The sequence below is a fragment of the Rhinatrema bivittatum genome, chromosome 12, assembly GCF_901001135.1.
Source record: "Rhinatrema bivittatum chromosome 12, aRhiBiv1.1, whole genome shotgun sequence".
Taxonomy (NCBI): domain Eukaryota; kingdom Metazoa; phylum Chordata; class Amphibia; order Gymnophiona; family Rhinatrematidae; genus Rhinatrema; species Rhinatrema bivittatum.
The window spans coordinates 53,293,168-53,312,043 of NC_042626.1; the positions used below are offsets into that span (position 1 = coordinate 53,293,168).

The following is an 18,876-nucleotide window of genomic DNA, read 5'->3' on the forward strand; positions in this document are numbered from 1 at the left end:
CAATTGAGTGTTCTCCATTGCAGGTCCCTGTTGATAAAATTCACTACCGCAATTCCTATGTCTGATCTCTTGTCCAAAAACATTCAAAGTACAGCTAAATACCTACCTATTCCAGACTGCTTTTTTAGAGAGTTAGATTTCTCTCAAGTGGGCATGGTCCTGTATCTCCTCCATAATTTATTTTTTGGCACTGCAGTCCCCCCACTTCTGAAAGCATTATTGTTGATCAAGCTGATGTGTTTATTTATGCAATTGCTGCTTTGCATTTTTATTTATGTTTTTGTAATCTGCTGTGAACAATGGAGCATGCAGAATATAAATTTTAAAAATAAAATACTTGCTCAAATGGCAATTCAGGGAAGGTGTCAACTCCTGTTATAAACAGAGCTACATGAACACCCCTTATTTGCATTTCCACTGCAAATCTGCAGAAAGTGGCAGGCACTGCTGCTATGAAATGAGCCCTTGGAAAGGATTCAAATGTAACCCAGCTCTATACATCACCTTTTCGTGACTTCATTCTTGCACATTGGGCACTCCGTTGAACCTCTCTTCTTTTTGCTGAGAAGTTCCAACATGCAGAACCTAGGCAAAGAAAACACACATACAAAACATTACCACCAACATAAAATCCTCCGGTAGGCACAAAAAGAGCAGCAGCTGAAAAATGCATTTCAGCACAGATGAACAAAAAAGATGCTTGTTCTGAGGGAGTACTGATAGCAGAAGCTGCATCTGTTAGTAGGTGACTAAGACTTGTGACTATTGGTTTGGCTGGGGAAAGTGTGTGTTTAAAGTTTGCAAAAGAAATAGTTAAAAGATTAAACATGGTTTTTTTTGTGTGTTAAGAGCTTGCTAAAAAGTTCCTCATGAGAACAGGAATGAAAATTAGCAGGTAAGAACCAATTTTCCTTTCCTGTACATACCCAGATCAGTCCAGACTCCTGGGATGTACCAGAGCTTCCCTAAATGGGGTGGGACCGTGAGAGTCCTGCTCAAAGCACATTCTCACCAAAAACATGGCCTCTGGGGCCTGGACATCCAAACGGTAATACCTGGCAAAAGTGTGCAAAGACTTCCAAGTAGCCGCCCTACAGATTTCTTGCAGCGAAACTTGCTGACACTCGGCCCAGGAGGCCGCCTGAGAATGGGTAGCATGAGCCCTTAATCCCTCCAGGACAGGGCGACTGTCAGATGAACGCAGAGCCAATAGCCTGTTTCAACCACCACGCAATTGTGGCTTTTGACGCTGTATGACCCTTTTTTGTAACAATCCATAGCAAAAAAAAGATGATCCGACAAGCGGAAGCTGTTAGTGACTGTAAGGTACTGCAACAATGCATGCTTCACATCCAAACACTGCAGCTCTCTGGCCAGGCATAGCAGGATCCAAACTGGGGAAGGACGGGAGCTCTACTGACTGATTTAAGTGGAATGATGATACCACCTTCGGCAGAAAAGAAGGATCCGTCCTCACGAAGACCCCGGAATCCGAAAACCTTAAAAAAGGTTCTCTAAATGACAAGGCCTGAAGCTCCGAAATCTGACGAGCTGAACAAATTGCCACCAAGAAAACCACCTTCAAAGTGAGATCTTTCAGAGCAGCCCGTTTCAAAGGTTCAAACGGACCTGTACACATGCTTTTAAGGACTACATTAAGGCTCCAAGAAGGACAAGGTTTCTGAACCAGAGGAAGCAAATACTTTGTTCCCTGGAGAAAATGCACAACATCCAGATGTGTAGCTAGAGACACTCCTTGAAGCTTCTTTCGAAGATAGCCCAAAGCCGCCACCTGAACCCTGAGAGAATTAAAGGATAAACCCTTTAACAGACTGCTTTGCAGAAAGGCAAGAATATATGCCACAGAGGCCCACATAGAATCAATACCTTGCTCCATACACCAAGCCGCAAAAATTCTCCATACCCTCACATAGGCCAAGGACGTGGAAGTCTTTCTAGACTGCAAAAAAGAGTAGTGATGACCCCCTCAGAATAACCCTTATTCCTTAATCGCTCCCTCTCAAAAGCCAAGCCACTAGATAAAAGCGAGCCACATGATCTGAAAATATTGGGCTTTCATGTAGAAGATTCGGCAGATCAGCTAGTCTCAAGACCGTCCATTGCTAGGTTGATCAAGTCTACAAACCAAGGACGCCTCGTCCACTCCGGTGCTACGAGGATCACATTGTCTGGATGGACCTCTATGTGTCGCAAGACTTTGCCCACTAGTGGCCAAGGCGGAAACACATACAGCAGGAAGTCTTTTGGCCAAGGCAGAACGAGGGCATCGACCCCTTCTGCTCCTCGTTCTCTTCTTCAACTGAAGAACCGCAGGGCCTTGGCATGCAAGGCCTGCTCCACCTGCAACTGATGAGGTCTATCACTTCTTCTGACAGTTCCCACTCTCCAGGATCCAGCTGTTGCCAGCTCAGAAAATCTGCTTCACGCTGTGTGTGCCAGCTATGTGAGAGGCCACTAACAGTGGTAAATGATGCTCTGCCCAGCTGATTAATTCTTGGGCTTCCTGAGCCACTGCTCGATTCTTGATGCCTCCTTATTGGATGTTGTAAGCTACCGTCACCACATTGTCCGACAAGACTAATCACCGGCTTCCCACTCAACAGGGGCAGAAACACCTGTAGTGGCAAATGCACCGCTCTCATCTCTTAAGTGATTGATGGACCACAAGGCTTCCTCCATTGACAGCTGCCTCTGTATGGACTGGTCCTGAAACACCGTTCCCCATTCGGAAAGACTGGTATCAGTGGTAACGATCATCCACCCCTTGTCTCAACTTGGCCGGAATGAACTACCATGAGAGACTGGACCTGGCAAACTCCATAACAGGAAGTGGCAGGCAAAACTGCTCCGACAACGGGTCCCAGAGGGATAGTAAAGCAGACTGTAGAGGCATCATATGAGAAAATGTCCATGGAACCAATTCCAAAGTCGAAGCCACAGATCCAAGAACCTGCAAGTAATAACAAACCTTGGGCACCTGCATTTCCAACAATTCGCAAACTTGAGCTTGTAATTTGGAAATCCGCACTTCAATTAGAAATGCCTTCCCCACCTTGGTATTGAAATGCACCCCCAGAAATTTCAAAACCTGTGAAGGGGAAAGATGATTCTTGAACAGATTGACTATCTATCCCAATGATCTTAGGTGCCAGAGGATTAAACCCACTGTCTCCCGGCAAAAGAACTCTGACTTCACTCAAATCATCCAGTCATCCAGATGGTTACTGGGTACTTGGCTCCTTCCAGCACGTGTCTCCATTCTTCCAAGGTGAATCAAGACCCCATCCCTCTGGAGAGCCGTAGCCACCATAACCATCACACCTTGGTGAAGGTCCTGGCACTAGTGCCAGACCAAAAGGCAAGGCATAAAACTGAAAATGTTCTCCCAGAACCACGAATCTTAGATATCTTTGATGGTCGAGCCGGATTCCTATGTGCAAGTATGCTTCGGTCAAATCCAGAGATGCCAGGTACTCCCCCTTGTGCACCAAGGCAATCACCAAATGCAGAGTTTCCATCCGAAACAGAGGAACCTTCAGAGCCACATTCACCCTTTTTAGCTTGAGTATTGGGCGGAATTTGCCCTCTTTTGGGGACAATGAAATAAATGGAATAGCAGCCTGTCCCCTGCTCCATCTGGGGGGAAAAAAAACAATGGCTCCCAGCAAGCGAACACGACAGACTGTTTCCCACACTGCTAACTTCTTTTCTTCATAAGTACATGGGGAGGTCATGAACAAATCCTAAAGTGAAACCTTGTTTTATCATGCTTAAGACCCACTGGTCTGACGCCATCTTGGTCCACTCCTTGTAGAACAGAGACAATCGACCCCCTATTACTGGAACCAAGGAGTGGACTGGCCTCGCCTCATTCGGCGGATTTAGCTTCACCGCCATCCAGGGAGGATCCATCCCTGCCCGGCTTTTGTCCTCGAAAGGACTGGTTCCAGGATGGTTGCCTTCCTAAAGACTGTCTCTGGGTACCCCCCAAGCTCCGAGAGGCTGAAACCGCCTACTCCCCCTGAAGCAGGAACGTGGAGGGAAGGAACTTTTTCCTTTTGGCTTATCTTCAGGCAATCTGTGACCCTTATTCTCCCCGAGAAGCTTGATCATCTCCTCCAAGTCCCGACCAAATAGCAACTTCGCTTTGAAAGGGTAAGGCCCCCAACTGAGACTTGAATGAAACATCAGTTGACCAATTCCTCAACCAGGGCTGAAACCGCTATCATCATGGTCCTGGACAAAGTCCTGATGAGGTCATATAAGGCACCAGCCCCATAGGCCACCATGGCTTCCAGCTGCTCTGCCTGCTTCGCTTCAGAGTCAGATAAGGACTTGTCCCTTGCAACTGCTGCACCCAGCACAGGCCCACCCTCAGCATAAAACTGCTACACACAGCCACTTGAATGTCAAGGGCCGACACCTCAAAGATCTTCATGAGGTGAACTTCCAGCTATCTATCCTGAAGGTCTTTCAGAGCTGTAAAACTGGTCACTGGAATGGTTGTTTTCTTAGTAACGGCCGAAACCAATGCAAACACTTTTGGGATCTTTAGGAGCTCAAGGGTATCCTCTAGTAACGGACACAATTTATCCATGGCTCTGCCAACCTTCAAGCCTGTCTCGGGAGTATCCCACTCCCTAAAAACCAACTTGTTGACCGATTTGTGGAATGGAAAGGATCTAGTCGGACCCCGAAGTCCATCCATGATTGGGTCCACTTCTTCATGATCAGATTCCTCTAACGGGATCTTTATACCCAGTTCTTCAAGAACCACGGGTATCAGGAGACCCAGCTCCTCTTTGCGGAACAACCGTACCAGCTTCGAATCATTTCCTTCAAGTCGAGATCTTTGCCCATGCCTGGTCCGAATCCTGATCCGCCAATACCAGATTAGACTCTGGTGGGTCCTGTGCCTGTGGATCCTCCACTCCTGAACCTTCAGAAGAACTCTCCACCACGGTCATTGGTGCCGGGGTTCCTAGGACCCTCGTATCCCCCACTGCCCGAGAAGGTCTAGCCCTTTTTGCCGGCCTTGGGCGCACTGAAGCCTCCTGCTCAGGTCTACGCCACCCCGCTGCTTTCCTGGCCTTGTAAGCCCTGAGCAACAGCAGGACAAAAATCAGAAAACAAAAGTGAGGAGGTGGCAGCCGAGTCCTCCAAGAGATCCTCCTTACCCCCTGAGAGGCCCCTCAGCATCCTGACCTCCCCCAGGGGTCCTAACTACTGGATATAAAGGAGGAGGGAAATCCCCCCTCCCTCTCCGCAGCCGCAAATTTAGACAAAATGGCCTCCATTCCCGCGCTTAGCAGGAAGGGGTCTACAGGCTGAGTTGCCATAGAGAGCCTCCCAGGCTTGCAGTGCCAGGTCGCTGCGATCGTCCCTAAAGAGCCCTCTCCCCCCTAAGGAGGTACTGGGAACATCAGCCATCGCACGCACATCTCCGCACGCTTTGCAGCACAACCCTCACAGCATCAAAAACGGGCACCGAGCCGCACAACTAAAAACCCGCCAGAGAAATATACAAAGGAAATTCAGAACTGCCTGATCAGAGAAAGTACAGCAATGGTAAACCGGAGCAAGGCTTGCTGTATCACAGCAAAGCCCTAACTGACATACTTTTCTCTTTTTTTTTTTAAATAAATTTTAATCAGGCTACACAAATTACTTCCCCGAAGAAGAGTGGCATCAAGCTCTGTCTGTCCTTCAGGGCAAGAGTCTGGGACCACCAGTTTTCTGTCCTTTCTGGTGATAAAGGACCAAGTGAGTAAGGGTCCCCAACCCTCTGCTTGTCCGCCTCAAAAACCAGGGTTGGGGGGTGACCCCACCAGGACCTAACAACCCCATGGGAGGCAATCTGTCCTTCTCTTTAAGTCTTTTTTTTTTTTCAATCTCAGACTGCAGGCTTTGTACCTCCACCATCTGCTGGAGACAGAGAAATACTGAGGGACTGCAAGTGGCACCGCGTGTTATATGGCAGTGTCAGTAAAACCTTCTCCGTCTTCATCTGCTGGAGGGGAGGCAAAACCCAGGAGTCTGGACTGATCTGGGTATTAAAGTCCCTTAAATTTAGAGTATTTGAAAGTAAAATAATTAAACCTGCTGTTTTTCACTGATTTTGGATGTTGGCTTATTTGTTTATTATTAAAATTCCCCTAAGTTTTTATAAAATGTACTTGTTAATGAAACAACTGCTTTCAATCACTAGATATAAGAAAATTTGCTGGCTGCACACATTGGTGCAGCCTATGTGAGCAGCCAGCACACCATTGCTGCACTGTAATGAATTTTGTTGGCAAACAAGGTCACTAAAGCTTACCTGCAGAAAAAGTGGTCACATTTGGTCGAAACTGGTTCTTTCATCAGCTCCAGACTGGTGTGAAAGAAAGAAAACACTTTGTAACTAGATGGAAACTGGCATGCAAAAACACCCAAGTCTAGTGTAGTGAGTCCAAATAAGAAAGCAGCTCATGTAAGAAATATTCCTTGACTTGTTCCCCCACCTTCCCACACTTTTAATGTGACTGCTGAAAGAAAAACTTTTTTTTTTTTTAAATGAGTAAAGGAACTGACTTCAATCTCATAACAATGACCAAAGGTACAAAAATGGTGCATGGAACGATATGAAAGGATGAACACTCAATTTAAAATAAGTTTCATTTGGACTTATTTTTATTGAAATAATTTCAGTGCCTTCCACCCATAGCTTTTCTAAAAATCCCCAAAAGCCCAACCAGTCAGAATTCAAATTTCCTATTTTTAAATAAAGTAGCAGGTCGGGAAATCGTCAGCTGTATGAGCGGGTTCTGGTTGAACATTTGCTTACTAGCACAATAAAAAAAATATTAAATCAACAGTGAGTGTGTGCACGCTATTCAGATGACAGAGGAAGAGACCACAAAGGCCAGGTTATGCAGCTTGATCTTAAGTACAGGTCAAGAGCATACAGCAGAGGTTATAGGACAGACAACATACAGTTAACGTGGGAGGTCAAACAGCTATGGAACTGGTGGAAGAGTATGGGGCTATCTTGGACAATTTACATTTGGTTCCTTGCCTGATGGCTGGCAAATTGCAAGGCATTACCTGTCCGCTGTTAATAATCACAAAGTTCATAACAAGTTTTAAAAAATATCTATAGTGAGAAGGGGCCACTGTATAATCAAAACTGTCTTTCTACCTCCATTTTGGAAATTCCCTAATTAGTACCTCCCAGTTGACTTAACACTCAGAGAAACTGCTTCTCAGTGTTCAGAATCTTGCATACTTCCCTACTCATCAGGGAGATATACAAAGGAGGAAGATAACCAAGAATGTTCTAGATAAGGAGAGAGACCTTATAAGCAATCAGGCTTTATGGCCGACAGCTGGGATATATCCTTAGTAGTGTGGACAGAGTAACTGGACAGCCTGGACAGGGCAGTTGATCTTTTTGGGGGGTAACCTGGATGGAGTGGCAGTTACTATCCTCAACAGAACACATGGGGGTAACCTGCACAGAGTGGTAGTAACTACCCTTAACAGAAACATGGGGGTAACCTGCATGGAGTGGCAGTTACTACTATAAGCAAATTGCTGGGCAGAGTAGATGGACCATTTGGTCTTTATCTACCGTCATTACTATGTTACTATCTACTATGGTATGATGTCTGTCCTGAGCAGTGTCAATTAGATTCAGTGAAGGATAAGAAAGCAGAATGTAGAGCTATCAACACTGTTCCTTATCGCTAAGGGATTTCAGCTAATTTCAGGCTTTCCAACTTCATCTCAATGCATCCTTATTTTACTGCAGTTCTAGAAGTTAAAACCCATGGTTGCATGGTCCCTGTCACCAACGAGGGAAGTTGAGCTTTGAGCACAAGATAACCAACTTTTATTTTTCTAAATGTAAACTTTTATTGAACCAGACAGGTCAAAACTGAACAAATACATTCACCAGTATTTCAATGGCCATAACAAAAGTCACATCCAAGAAGGGTGGGCCAACTATCTTGAGGGTCATATTGCAGGTGACTGAAAAATGGATCCCCAAGCTTGACAAAATATGAGCACCAGCCATGAGACTGTATTGCCTGGACCAAACAGTACCGCAGTGCATTAAGATTCAATTTTTTTTTTTTTTAAATGAAAGTGTAAGAAGAGGGGTTTGGTGGAGCTGCTGTTCTCTTATAAAAGGTTTGTGGCACAAAGGTGAGCATGGCAGGGGGGAAAGTTAACACAACCGTATTATGATCCCATACTATCTCAAAGCTTCAAGACACCTCTCAAAACAAACAGTTGCTGAAACAGAGTAATCACTTCTCAGGCGAAGGTTATTGAAGCAGACCCACAGTTTACACCAAAGTTTGGGTGGAAATGGTCTTCACAGCAGACTCTCTGAACTCAAAAGTTTATCTGGTTATATTTTCACTAAAGGCTTCACTAGCCTGTTTGATTGGGTGGATTCTAAGATAAAAGTCTTGGCTCTGGAGTGTTTGATTTCCAAACTAGTTGGCACACTTGGGCTGCCACTCAGACAACAGATTGAGGCTGTACCCAACTTGACAAATTTTAGCAGCAAAAAAAAAAAAAGATTCTGAAACATTTTACAGTTTAAATATTGCCCAAACTCCTAATCACTACTTTGGGAATAGAGTTAAGTGCTATGAAACAGCCCACAGCAAAAATGAGTTTTCTATTGTTCAATTTGGCTACAAAGCTGAAAAACTGCTTTAAAAGTCAGAAGTGAACAATGCAGACTGAGAAGACTGCCGTGCGTTTTCTGTTTTTTCCTAATTGCGTTCACTCCTGACTTTTCAAATGCAGCCTCTGCTTGGGAGTTGCTGGTCCAAGACCATTCAGAGTCACAGAAACAGAAATGATGGCAGAAAAGGACCAAAGCCCAGTAAGCTTATGGTAGTATCGACTTATGGACGCCTAGGCTCTAGGCGGACCCACGGACTGCTACAAATAACACCGAGACCAATGGTGAGTCCTTGTTTGCACACTATCACATCCCTCAACTGGCTCACAACTAGCGATTTGACTCATACACCTGTTTCAATAGGATCTCTACCCACTGGACTGTCTAATGAATGTGTTTCTGGACAATAATACCACTTGAAACATAATATCATACTTCCCCCTATTTCACTACTCCTCTACCCCAGTACGACCTCCTACTACATTCACCCATGCTAATGTTTCCATATTAACGATTCACTGTTAAAGTTTTCCATGTTAATGCTTTCCTCACATTTCGGCTCCCAGCAGTGAACAACCTTCCCTGTTCACACCTACCAACTATCTACCTTTTGTAACCCCATACATTAACTAGCAAAATGGGCTCTCAACACATTCAACACATCCCCACCATTACACACTTCTACACCCCATACAAAGCGCTCCGAGACACCTACCGAACCTTACAACACAGATCACTTATACCCATAATGGCCTCTCCCCTTTCACAACTTCTAGGCATAATGACCTTCTCTATTCTACTTCTAAATGCTCAATCCATCTTTAAGAAAACCACTCTACTATATGACATACTCATTGACGAATCTCCTGACATATGTGCCATTACAGAATCCTGGTTAAAGAATACCGACACTGCATTAATTAACCAACTCCCCACAGACCTATATAGCATCTTCTCCATTCCTAGACTCAAAAAGAAAGGGGGTGGTCTACTCCTTGCCGCCAAAAAGAGATTTAACTTCACACTCCAAGCTACTCTCCCCCCACCCAAATTGGAGATCAGCATCTTTAGATCTAGCTCTCTCCAACTCTGCTTAATTTACGCCCCACCAGGCATTCTAGAAAAGAACCCCTCCCCTCTCATAGAATACATCACTAAACACATAAACATTGCCATCCCAGCCATCATTCTCGGAGACCTCAATCTCCATGTAGACTGTGATCCTCCCTCCCCATCATGCGACGCTATAACAGCTATGAATGCCCTTGGATTCAAACAGATTGTGACTAACCCTACACACAAGGCTGGGCATACACTTGATCTCATTTTTACCAATACCTTAGTCCAAGCTGACCATCCCTGTTGCACACCCATTCCCTGGTCAGATCACTACCGTATTGATACACGATGCACTATAAAAGACACCCCCCCATCCTCACAACCTACAAAAACAATTAGATTTCGCAAACAGGCAAAAACCGAAGATATCATAGAGGCCCTTTCAGAGGAATTACCTAACATAGACCTTACTGATGCTAACTCGGCCACCTCATCATGGTTCCAAATCACTACCAACATTGCAGATAGACTCTGCCCCTCCCAAACCAAAAAAATCAACTTAGACAAGAATAACAAAAAACCATGGTATATAAATGAACTTAAAACCATGAAATTGAAACTTCGTAAACTAGAAAAAGCCTGGCGAAGGAATCGTCTCCCAGCCACCCTATCACAGTTTCGCACCCAATTACACACCTACCGAAAGGCCACAGAGAAAGCAAAGAAAGATTTCTATGCCATAAGAATCCATCAGTTCCAGTTCAACCCACAAGCGCTCTTCCAATATGTAAACAGCCTTATCACTTCACCAGACAGAGGCAACACTGACAACGATAACGAATCAAAATGTGAGAAACTAGCATACTTCCTCTCTAAAGTGGAAACCATTATGGCACGCTTCACAGCTCATACTGGCTCCTCAAACATATCAGCACCCAAAAATACCCCAATAGACTACACCACCCAGAGCACACAAATATACCCACCTACACAAAACTCAAACGCCTCTCTCTTGAACTTCGAAAACACATCTGCACTAGAAATTGAAACCACACTCAAAAAAATCAAACCCGCCTTTCATCCCTCAGACAACCTGCCCACCAAAATACTACTCACAAGCCCCGCCACTATAGCCAAACACATCTCAAACATCCTGAACAAATCTATTACTCTAGGCCAAGTCCCACAACAACTCAAGCAAGCCATTATCAAACCTACCATCAAAAAACCGAATTTAGATCCCAATGAACTAGCCAACTATCGCCCAGTATCAAACCTCCCATTCCTCTCCAAAATACTGGAAAAGATTATCAACAAACAACTCACTGAATACATTGATGAACACAATATACTCTCCTCATCCCAATATGGTTTTCGCAAACACCATAGCACAGAAACGCTACTCATCACCCTCTCAGAAACTATACTAAAAGATATGGACAACGGACAATCCCACATACGTGCACTACTAGATATCTCTGCGGCTTTCGACACTGTCAACCACCTCACACTTATCAAACGCCTCATGGAAATTGGCATTGCTGGCACAGCTCTTCTATGGTTCCAATCATACCTTAGTGACAGAAGCTACAGGGTAAAAATTGGTTGTAACAAATCCAAACCTGTCAAACTAGCTCAAGGAGTACCACAAGGTTCATCCCTCTCTTCAACACTCTTTAATATATACCTCCTCCCCCTCTGCCAACTACTCTCTAAACTGGGTATCCAGCACTTTATATATGCTGATGACGTGCAAATACTCATCCCTATAACTGACTCCATTACAAATGCAGTGAAGATCTGGAACTCTGCTCTATCTGATATAAATAAACTACTCTCTGAAAATTTCCTAGCACTCAATACCAACAAAACAGAGCTACTCATTCTCTCTCCTCCTAACAACCCTTTGCGTACTCTCTCCCCCACCCCATCACTGCCCGGCTGCCCTCATACCCAACTAGTCCGCAACCTTGGCATTATGATAGATAACCAATTTAACCTCAAAAAATTCATTTCTGCCACTATAAAAAGCGGATTCTTTAAGCTCCACACGCTGAAGAGAATCAAACCTCTTCTTCACACTTCTGACTTCCGCACTGTTCTGCAAGCCATGATTTTGTCCAAACTCGATTACTGAAATGCTATCCTTCTAGGCTTACCAAAAAGTACTTTACAACCACTACAGTTATTACAAAACGCTGCTGCCCGCATCCTTACCAACACTCACCGTCATGACCACATTACTCCTGTCCTTCAATCACTTCATTGGCTCCCCGTAACCTCCAGGATAATATATAAAACACTCACCCTTATACACAAAGCCATTCACAACCAAAACATGCAATGGTTTCCAGAACATCTCTTGCTTCACAATCCAACTAGACCAACAAGAATGCAACACCAGGCTAAACTCCAGACTCCCTCTCCTAAACTCATGAAGCACACCTTTTAGAGAGCGATCATTCATTATAGCAGGAACCTCACACTGGAATAAAATGCCCTCCCAATTACGCCAGGAACCCTGCCACAAGAAATTCAAACACAATCTAAAAACTTGGCTATTCAAACTAGCATACCCTGACTATTGAACAGACTCCCCTCAAAGCTATGATATGACCATCCTACTGACTCACGCACAATATATTTATTCTTTCTACTCCCCACCCTTCGTGGGTTTCATTCCCCCCCTTCCCCTCCACTCTTATTACCTTCCCCTTGCTAATAATATGACTGTCTATGATTAACTCCCTTGTTAAACATATATGTACATATGTATATACGTTTTGTATTATCTCCTCCAATATTGTTAATCCCACTTCCTGTTAAAAAATGATATCATTGTAAAGCTTGTTGCTAAGTTATGTTACATTGTGAACCGAGGTGATGTTTTGCAAACGTGCCTCGGTATATAAAAAACCCTTAAATAATAAATAAATAAATAGTATCTGCGGCGCCATGTAGGTTTCCCCATGCTTATCAGTTTCCCAGACCTTAAAAGTTGTTTGCCATCTGAATCCAGTTTCCAAAACACCCTGCCGTTGAAGCAGAGCGCAAAGAGAGTTGCATCAAAGTATCAGGCTTATTGGTTTAGGGTAGTAACCGCCACATCAGCAAGATACCGCTATACTTGTTTCCCCAGACCATAAAAGTCAGGGCACCCGTTGCTTGTTGTATGAATCCAATTCTCCTTTTCCCCCTGCCATTGAAGCATAAGAACATGCCATACTGGGTCAGACCAAGGGTCCATCAAGTCCAGCATCTTATTTCCAACAGTGGCCAATCCAGGCCATAAGAACCTGGCAAGTACCCAAAAACTAAGTCTATTCCATGTTAATGTTGCTAGTAATAGCGGTGGTTATTATCTAAGTCAACTTAATTAATAGCAGGTAATGGACTTCTCGTCCAAGAACTTATCCAATCCTTTTTTAAACACAGCTATACTAACTGCACTAACCACATCCTCTGGCAACAAATTCCAGAGTTCAATTGTGCGTTGAGTGAAAAAGAACTCTCTCAGATTAGTTTTAAATGTGCCCCATGCTAACTTCATGGAGTGCCCCCTAGTCTATTATCCGAAAGAGTAAAAAAAACTATTCACATCTACCCGTTCTAGACCTCTCATGATTTTAAAGACCTCTATCATATCCCCCTCAGCCGTCTCTTCTCCAAGCTGAAAAGTCCTAACCTCTTTAGTCTTTCCTCATAGGGGAGCTTTCTATTTCCTTTATCATTTTGGTAGCCCTTCTCTGTACCTTCTCCATCGCAATTATATCTTTTTTGAGATGCGGCGACCAGAATTGTACACAATATTCAAGGTGCGGTCTCACTATGGAGCGATACAGAGGCATTATGACATTCTCCGTTTTATTCACCATTCCCTTTCTAATAATTCCAAACATTCTGTTTGCTTTTTTAACTGCCGCAGCACACTGAGAGCAATGATGGAGTTGCATCAACAGTATCAAGGCTTATTGGTTAAGAGCAGTAACCGCCGCCCCAGCAAGTTACCCCATGCACTCTTTACTTCATTTCCATCCTTTGCCTTTAGGGATCCACAGTATTTATCCCATGCCTTTGTCAGTTCTTTCACTGTTTTGGTGTCCTCTGGCAGGGGATACAACCTGGCTATAGCCCTGGCCACTTTCAGTCCTGCCTCCAGAATCCCATTCCCAGTCAATCAGCTTCTTCACCTTCTTCGGCAAAGGGAAGGCCTTCAGCGGTCCAGACAGTCTGACCAACACTGGATTTACCCCCTCGTCAGAATCCTCCTGCGCAACCTTGGTCCCTAGTTCTTCCAGGACCTGGGGGATGAGAGGCTGCAACTTTTCCTTACGGAATAACCTGACCACCCTAGGGTTATCTTCTTCTGCAAGAGGAACCTCATCTGCATCCGGATTACCACCCACCAGGCCAGCCACAGGATCTGCACCCTGGTCAATACACAGATCCCCCTGAGGATCGTCGCCAGAGTCTTTAGAGGAATTCTCCTCCACTGATGATCTATCCAGGACCAAGATGTGAAGAATCCCCCCCCCCTCCCCCCCAACCTTTGAGATGCAAGGCTTCTTAGCCGTGCTTCAGGATTTCTGGGTGGCCAACCGCTTACATGCTGCTTCCTTCTTGGCGAGGAAGGCCTCATGCAATAACAATACAAAATCCGCAGAAAAGTCCATCGAGCTCCCCATCTTCTGTAGCTGCCAGGTCCTCCCCTGGTTCCGCTGGCACCTCTCCACCTTCTCCAGACTACTGCTGAACTGGAGAAAGCCGGGGAGGGAAATCCCTGTACTCCCTATCCTCGGCAGGCCTCCTGCCATGTGGAGCCAAAATGGCCACAGTCTATTTCACTTTCCCAAGGGGTCTCCTGGGCACTGTCTGCCTGCTGATCCTTCTGCCAAGGCTCCTTCACCTCCAGAGGCACAGCTGGTACAGAGCAGGGCTGCACCAAGATGGGATCGCCTCCCCCGTAGGCCTGACAGACTTTCCCATGCTCCATGGGAGGTGGCATGATGAGCGACGCAGTCTGCAGCTAAAAATAACCCCAAACGGGTGAGAAAAAAAGCCAACGCTGATGCAGACGCTTGCCCGGCCTCAGGTGCTAAAACAACAGCAAGAACCTCACGCACTTCCCTGCTCACCCTGAAGCCGAGCCAACTGCCAACCGACAACCCCTGTTGCCGAGAGAAGGCCTACCCGACACTTTATTTATTTATTTTTTTAAGAAACAGCCCCAAAGCAGCCCAGAAAAACAAAGGGAAGTTATACTTTCCTGTTTCTGGGTGCTCCTGGCTGCTGCAGACGGACTAGGTGAGAAGGCCTCAGGTGGAGCGAGCAACCCTGGATCCCTAGCTTTCCCTCCCCCTGGAAATCAAGGGTCGAGCCTGACCGGGGATTTCCAATCACCCTGCTCAACCAGAGGGATGGGCCACGAAGGAACCTAACACCTCTGGGAGCACAGTCTTCCCTTCTTCTGTCTTCTTTCTAACCTATTCTATACTAAAACTATATCTTCTTCTTTCTTTTCTTTTTTTTTAAACTATGTTAAGACTGCAGGTTTACACCTTTACCATCTGCTGGAGACAGAGGAATACTGAGGGACTGCAGGTGGCACTCTCGGTTAAGTAGCAGTGCCTGAAAAGTTTTTATTCTCTCCCACCATCTGCTGGTAGGGATGCGAAACCCACTTGTCTGGACTGATGTGGTGTATGAACAGGAACTGGCAGCTCTCTGATGTTACCTTCTGCTTCAGTGGATTTGCTTTTTGCATAATATTTCCAGTCCACCCATCCCTGAGTGGTATGAAACTTTATCTGTTCTGGTATTTTTAGCGTGACTCTGCTTTTACAGATCATTTTTCTGTGCCCTTATAGATCTAACAGAGGCATATCTCTGCATTCCCATCCGAGCGGACCATCAGATGTTTCTTCGCTTCATGGTGCTAGGAGAGCATTTTCAGTTTCAAGCTCTTCCCTTCACGCTGGTTACCGCACTAAGAACGTTCACGAAGGTTCAGAAGGGAAGAGCTAATAGTGCATCCATACTTGGACGATTGGCTCAGTCGGGCAAAGCCGGAGGTAGAGTGTCACTGTTCCATTCAACAAATAACGGAGTGTCTAAGGTCCCTGGGCTGGGTAATAAACCCGGCAAAGAGCCATCCCAGTCCTTGGATTATCTGGGAGCGCGATTCGAATCCCAGTTAGGCAAGGTGTTTCTTACCCTGGAAAGGGTGATCAAGTTGCAGTCGCAAGTGGTTAGTCTGTGGGATCTGCCGGTCCTCAAAGTCTTGGATTATTTACAAGTGCTAGGTTCCATGGCCTCTACACTGGATTTGGTGCCATGGGCTTTTGCTCACATGCGTCTTCTTCAGAAAGCACTCCTGTTGGAATCAGTTGTTGGAGCAATTTTAGCTTACGTTGCCGCTCCAAGGAGGAATTCAGGTCCAGTCTCTCATGGTGGCTGTCGCGTCCCAAATTGGAGAAAGGAATGGATCTGGAAGTTCTGGACTGGGTGGTAATGACCACAGATATCAGTCTCAGGGCTTGAGTGATAGGTCAGGGATATGAAGCCCAAGGGCAGTGGGTCATCGGTGGAAGCATCCTGGTCAACCAACCATCTGGAAACAAGAGCAGTCCAGAGGGCACTGTTTCTGCCTCGGATTCAGGGACGTGCAGTGCGTGTGTTCTCGGACAATGCGATGACTGTAGCCTACATCAATTGGCAGGGAGGAATGAAGAGTTGCTTGGTGGCTCAGAAGGTTCAGGAACTCTTTGCCTGGGCAGAACATCATCTAGCTGCACTAGCAGCCTGTTACGTGGCAGGTGTGGACAATGTGCAGACAGACCATCTCAGCAGACAACAGCTGGACCCAGGGGAATGGAAGCTGTCAATGGAGGCCTTTGCTCTCATTCAGCACAGGTGGGGCGAGCCCCAGTTCAATCTCATGGCAAAGCGGAAGAATGCCAAGGCGGCCAGGTTTGTCAGCTGCTGGAGGGAGTTCAGTTCCGCAGGGATCGGCGCTCTGGTTCAGCCATGGCCAGGGAAACTCCTGTTATATGTCTTCCTCCCATGGCCGCTTGTAGGTCGAGTGTTGCGCCGCATCGAGCAACATCAGGGAAGAGCGATCCTGGTAGCACCGGAGTGGCCGTGCCATCCGTGGTTTGCGGATCTAGTTCAGCTGGCGGTAGATGGACCCGTCCGGTTAAGCCTCCTGAGGGGAGTGCTGCGTCAAGGACCCATCTTTTTGGAGCAGGCAGATCGCTTCTGTCTAGCAGCCTGGCTTTTGAGAGGCGACATTTCCGCTTGAAAGGGTATTCAAAGCCAGTGATTACTATTCTTCAGGCGACAAGATCCTCTACTTGTTTGGCGTATATCAGAGTTTGGAGAGTGTTTGAGTCCTGGTGTGGGGTCCATGACACTGATCCTTTTCAGGCAAACGTTGCCCAGGTTTTGGACTTTTTGCAAGACAGCTAGTCAAAGGGTTTACCCTATAATTCTGTCCGAGTCCAGGTGGCAGCCTTGGGTTTTTTCAGAGGGAGGTTGCAGGGTCAACCCTTAGCATCTCAACTGAATGTAGTTATGTTTTCTTAAGGGAGCAAAGCATTTGCGTCCTCCAGTCCATAGACTTTGTTAGTCCTGGAATCTTAATTTGGTTCTTCAAGTACTGTGTAGACTTCCCTTTAAGCCTTTGAGAAGCGCTTCTTTGAAGGACCTTACCCTGAAGACAGTGCTCCTGGTGGTGATTTGCTCAGCGAGACGAATTTCGGAGCTTCAGGCCTTATCGTGCAGAGATCCCTTTTTGCGAATTTCAGATGATGGTGTTTCATTGTGTGCGGTTCCTTCCTTTTTGCCCAAGGTTGTATTGGCTTTTCATCTTAAGTCAGACGGTAGCGTTGCTGGGGTTTCTGCACCTGATGTCTGCTTTTCTCCTTGCAAAGGAACTTCACTTTCTGGACGTGCATCAGGTTCTCTTAAGGTATCTCAAGGTGACTAATGGATTTTGGAGATCAGACCAACTCTTTGTGTTATTCAGTGGACCAAAGAAGGATTGCAAAGCAGCTAAGAGCATGATTGCACGGTGGATAAAGGAGGCGATTCTTTCAGCCTATATTTGCACATATTGGTCAGTTCCTGAGCCATCATGGGCACATTCCACTAGTGCACAGGCAGCCTCCTGGGTGGAGTGTCAATTGGTTTCTCTGCAGGAGATTTGTCGAGCAGCGACTTGGTACTCTTTGCACACTTTTACTAGACATTACCTTTGGATGTCAGGGCCCCGAAGGAGGCTTCCTTTGATGAAAGTGTGCTGTGTACAGGTCTTTCAGGATCCCACCCAGTGCAGAGGGGCTTGGGTACATCCCACTTGTCTGGACTGATCTGGGGTATGAACAGGAAAGGAAAATTGGTTCTTACCTGCTAGTTTTCATTTCTGGAATACCACAAGATCAGTCCAGACCCATTATGATTATTTTTTCGAAAGACCTTTCCTGCTACTGGAAGCTGCTGGTAATGTAGAATTTAAGTTTGTACAGCAGAATTGTGAATGAGATTGTACATAGTTCTCAGTTATTTTGAGACTGAGAATTTCTCTCTCATTACCCTAAGTTGAGGGCTCAGCTTGGTTGGGGGTTCCAACTTACTCCTCAGCTCGCTCTAGAGGGAGAAATCCTTGGAGTGCAGGAGGTAGTCATCGTGGCTTGAGTACAGGTCAATACTGAGGGACTGCAGGTGACACTCTCTGTTAAGTAGCAGTGCCTAAAATTTTTTATTTTCTGCCTCCATCTGCAAAACCCACTTGTTTGGACTGATCTGTGGTATTCCAGGAACGAAAATTAGCAGGTAAGAACCAATTTTCCTTTCCACTTGGTGTAGCAGACAGAACTTTGCCACGCTTCAGGATAGCTTTCCAACTGCAGTACAGATCTGCAGAGTCCTGAAATGCTGTGTATGTAAACTTATAAAAGGATTCAAAAAAGCCAGTTCACTGATAGCTCCACCAGTTCAGCCAGACCCTCTAGCACTTCACCCTGAGTCCCCACCAGTAAACCTAGAGCTCCCACCCAATACTGCAGACAAGTCTGATTTCACTTGCACGAGACCATTAGCAGGTATAACAGTAT

The 18,876-nt window shown here is 45.7% G+C and overlaps 1 protein-coding gene across 4 annotated transcripts in view; it reads right to left on the bottom strand.

Moving 5' to 3' along the window:
• The window catches only part of BRCA1 (BRCA1 DNA repair associated), a 218,592-nt gene that overhangs the window by 164,052 nt on the left and 35,664 nt on the right, over nucleotides 1-18,876 (bottom strand). For all 4 annotated transcript variants that reach the window (XM_029573187.1, XM_029573188.1, XM_029573189.1 and 1 more), the window contains exons 3-4: nucleotides 6,341-6,394; nucleotides 505-585 (exon numbers count right to left, since the gene is read on the bottom strand). In XM_029573187.1, coding sequence (XP_029429047.1) covers nucleotides 505-585; nucleotides 6,341-6,394 — 135 coding nt within the window. The remainder of the gene's footprint in view (nucleotides 1-504; nucleotides 586-6,340; nucleotides 6,395-18,876) is intronic.